Here is a 4,632-nt window from a genome sequence, read left to right as displayed (position 1 = left end):
AATATATATAAGGCATAGATCCTGGATAAAAAGAAAACTAGGATTTAGGTGGGTACAGTGGCACATGTCTAGAATCCTAGGAACTTGGGGAGCTAAGGCAGGAGGATTGTAAAATCAAAGCCAGCTTCAGCAACTTATCAAGGACCTAAGCAACTTAACAAGACCCTGTCTCAAAACAATAAAATAAAAATAAAAATAACAACAACAACCAAAAAAATAACTGGAGATGTGGCTCAGTGATTAAGAATCTTTGGGTTCAATTCCCTGTATCAAAAAAAAAAAAAGAAAAGAAAAAAAAGAAAGAAAAAATAGAACTCAGAAATTTCATAGTGTAATGAGGAGATGGACGTTTACATAATTATTAAACAATTTTTTATTTCCAAAGGAACGCAAGTTGAAGATTTATCATTCTCTCTCCAGAGGAAAAAGATATAGTAGAAGGGTTTCATGGAGGGTGATATATTCAAATGATGTTTGAATAATTTTTTAGCTTGCTAATTGACAAATGGAAAGAGCTGTTGCCTGCAGTGAAAACACCCTATGCAAAGTTATCCTGGTGCAAGAAAGTATGCTTTCAGACACTTCACACTACTACATATGGCTGGAATATTAAGTATGTGACAAAAAATGTTAGTAAATAATGCTAGTTAGGGAGGCAAAAGCAAGCTCAAGAGAAGCTTTGTATCAGGATCCAAGCAGGAAACAAATCACCTACTCAGTTTTAGTAATTTAGGAGAGTTTAAGATAATACAGAAAACATTTTATTTATTTATTTATTTGTTTGTTTGTTTTTGTACCAGGGATTGAACCCAGGGATGCTTAACCACTGAGTCACATCCCCGTCCTTCTTATTTTTATTTTGAAACAGGCTCTTCTTCCTAAGTTACCTAGGGCCTTACTAAATTGCTGAGTCTAGCTTTGAACTTGTGATCCCCCTGCTCAGCCTCCTGAGCTTCTGGGATTACAGGCGTGTGCCACTGCACCCAGCCAGAAATCATTTTAAAAGAGGTGGGTATGTATTAGGAAATCATAACTGCTTTTTAAATTCCCTAAGTGAGTCACAGTAGGCATAATTACAACCTTTGAACAGAATGGACAAGAGGAAGGCACTATTGCCAGAGATAACCCAAACCAGAAAGACTGTTTAGACAGTAATATAGGGAGCTTGTAATAACCCTACCTGAAGGGAGCAAGAGGAATAAACATCTGACCTCATTCTTCTTCTCCCTCCAACTTCCTATTGATATTTCCTTTGCCAGATCCAACCAGCAGTGACAGGGTGAGGAAATTTGTTGAGGTAGTCTGTAGAGGTCAGTGTTCAGGTTCCAGAAGATGATAAAAAGTAATGGAGGGTAGACCAGAGAAGGCAAAATTTTGCACAGGATACACAAAGAAAAGTTATATTTGTGTATAGCTGATAATACTTGTGTTAAAATATTTGGTCAGTAATGTAGAGTCATCACTTGAAAATGCAAATTCTAGAAGCAGGATAAACACCAGCAGTCACAAAACTATTTAAAGTATCTAGACAAAATGTGAGAAAGGCATAAATTTGAGCAGAATTACTGTAAAAAAAAAGGCAGACAATGGAATGGGTATTCAGAAGGAATAAATGACATCTACGATGACATCATTTCATTTTCTAACTCCTTTTAGGAAGCTAAAGACCCTTTTTTTTTCTGCACCATTATGCACTCTGCATCTGTGCCCAATAACACTGCCTTCCACCCTTCGACATTTCTTTTACTTGGAATCCCTGGGATGCAAGACCAGCACATTTGGATTGCCATCCCCTTCTGCTCCATGTATATCCTTGCTTTAGTTGGCAATGGCACCATCCTCTACATCATCATGACAGACCGAGCTCTGCACGAGCCGATGTACCTCTTTCTGTGCCTACTTTCCATTACGGATCTGGTACTCTGCTCAACAACATTGCCCAAAATGCTAACAATCTTTTGGCTTAGGTCCCACATAATTTCCTACCAAGGCTGCCTCACCCAGATGTTTTTTGTTCATGCAGTCTTTGCCACAGAGTCAGCTGTTCTGCTAGCCATGGCTTTTGATCGTTATGTGGCTATCTGCCGTCCACTACATTATATGTCCATCCTCAACGCCACCATGATTGGGAAGATCGGCCTGGCGTGTGTTATCCGTGGTCTTCTGTTTGTCTTCCCATTTGTCATCCTCATCGAACGCTTACCCTTCTGTGGACATCGCATCATCCCCCACACCTACTGTGAGCACATGGGCATAGCCAAGCTGGCCTGTGCCAGCATCAAGCCCAACACCATCTATGGTCTTACTGTAGCTCTCTCAATCACTGGCATGGATGTGGTCCTCATCGCCACCTCCTACATCCTGATCCTGCAGGCTGTGCTGCGATTGCCCTCCAAGGATGCTCAATTCCGAGCATTTAGCACTTGTGGAGCCCACATTTGTGTGATTCTTGTCTTCTATATCCCTGCCTTCTTCTCCTTTTTTACCCACCGCTTTGGCCACCAAGTACCCCCTCAGGTCCACATTGTACTTGCCAATCTTTATCTCCTGGTGCCCCCTGTTCTCAATCCCCTGGTCTATGGCATTAATACCAAACAGATTCGTCTGAGAATATTTGACTTTTTTATAGGGAGAAGCTAACTATACTCTCAACCTACTCAGAGGACTAGTGGGAACTTATAATTATTCTTTTACCTTCTTCAGCACTCCCTATCCTTAGGTTAGAGGTTGCCACTTAGGCTAATCCCAGAATGTCAGTATCTCATACTATCTGAGATTTTGAAGTATTTAGAGCAACTCATCCATACCTGATAAATCCATAAAATACCATTTCTCTGTAAAGTTATGTAGGCTGTTAACAGGCCTATAGGTCTTAAAAAGAGATTAGCAGTCACTGTAGTACACTTGAAAGTAAAGGCCGGGAGAATTATTCTCTCCATGTAAACAAATCCCAGTGTTAGAGGTAGGAGAGGAATGGTCATAAAAGAACTATTAATTTATCGCTTCATGGAATTGAGAAAACACATGCACACATGCAGGTACACACACACACACACACACACACACACACACACACACACACAATCTTACTTATTAATTAGCGAATTACTGCCAGCACTTTCTTAGACCAAGAGGGTCTTCAGAATGAGAGTGCAAGCCCCAGACAGAGATGGCTAAGCCCCAAACCTTATGGACCTCGGATTAGGTTTGAAATAGATGAAGATGGCTTCTAGGTGGTTCATTGAGAGTAGTCTGGAATCACATAACTGCATGGGAGAGCCTTGGCCTTTGAGTGTACAAAAATTTTCAAGACACAGTTTCCTGCCTACGCTAACCAGGCTGATAGCCAGGGGAAAATGATCCTAACACAGTTGGCCTGCATGCTTCAGCACAGGCTTAACTTCCATGAGTGTTGCCATGTTTTTGTTTGCTTGTTCGTTTTTTTTTTTTTTTTTTTTGGCATCCCCCTCCCCCATTTTTTGGAAAACAAGATGAATGCAAGTGGCCAGTCCATTCTTTTAAAAACACAATAACTATATAGATAGTCATTTTCACCATGTATTATTTGTTACCAGAATTCTTGATCTACTCAGTTATTTATTCCACTTTTCAACTTGAGTATTTATATTTCTTTCTTTTTATAAGGACTGAGATTCAGACTACCCATAGTTGACTTAGTTCATAATATGGTTTTTGGTGAATAAGGGTCATATAAAAAGACCACTCTATTTTCATTGTGCCATTATAAATATATATACAACATAAACTCTGCCATCTTACTCATTTGAAGTATACACTTCAGTGACATTAATTACAGTTATAATGTACTAATCATCCCCACTATCTATTTATAACACTTTCATCACTTCAAGCAGAAATTTTGTTACCACTAAGCAATAACTCTTGTTTGCCTTCCCCTGCCCAGCTCTGAAATTCCTATTTTCTGAAGCATACATACCTTTTTTAAAGAACTTTAAAAACACTATTCTTTTATTTATTATTATAATTTATCCCAGAGATTCAAGGTTGGTACAACATATGGAAATCAATAAATGTAATTCATCACATCAATAGTCATAAAGATAAGAACCATATGATCATCTCAATAGATGTAGAAAAAGCAATCGACAAAATACAGCCCCTGTCCCTTTATGTTCAAACACTAGAAAACTAGGGATAACAGGAACTTATCTCAACATTGTAAAAACTATCTTTGCTAAGCCCAAGGCCAATGTCATTCTAAATGGAAAAAAATTGAAAGCATTTCCTCTAAAAACTGGAACAAGAAAGGGATGCCCTCTTTCACAAAACTACTGTTTAACATAGTTCTTGAAACTCTAGCCAGAGCAATTAGACAGATGAAAGAAATTAAAGGGATGCAGATAGGAAAAGAAGAAATCAAATTTTCATTATTCATTTTTGTTGAAAAGCACCTAGAATAGACAGATCTAACTCTGGCTTAAGATGAATAAAAAGGGAAACCTGTACCTCCACAAGTAACAATGCTTATAACAAGCAAAGAACAGCAGGTAGCAGAACAAAAAGATTACCAGATATATAACATGTTTACTTCAAGATTACAGATACTATTTAGAGAGTCTTTTAAAAATGGCTCAAATTTGACATTGACTT

At 38.4% G+C, this 4,632-nt stretch overlaps 1 protein-coding gene across 1 annotated transcript; it reads left to right on the top strand.

Moving 5' to 3' along the window:
* Window positions 1–1,689: 1,689 nt before the first annotated feature.
* Window positions 1,690–2,640, top strand: LOC143391411 (olfactory receptor 52D1-like). Its single transcript, XM_076844115.2, has one exon. It carries the CDS (start codon window positions 1,690–1,692, stop codon window positions 2,638–2,640), a length of 951 nt encoding a protein of 316 aa, XP_076700230.2.
* The last annotated feature ends 1,992 nt before the right edge of the window (window positions 2,641–4,632 follow it).

Source organism: Callospermophilus lateralis, chromosome 2 (genome assembly GCF_048772815.1).
Source record: "Callospermophilus lateralis isolate mCalLat2 chromosome 2, mCalLat2.hap1, whole genome shotgun sequence".
Lineage (NCBI taxonomy): Eukaryota > Metazoa > Chordata > Mammalia > Rodentia > Sciuridae > Callospermophilus > Callospermophilus lateralis.
This window is presented reverse-complemented; position numbering and strand designations above follow the sequence as displayed.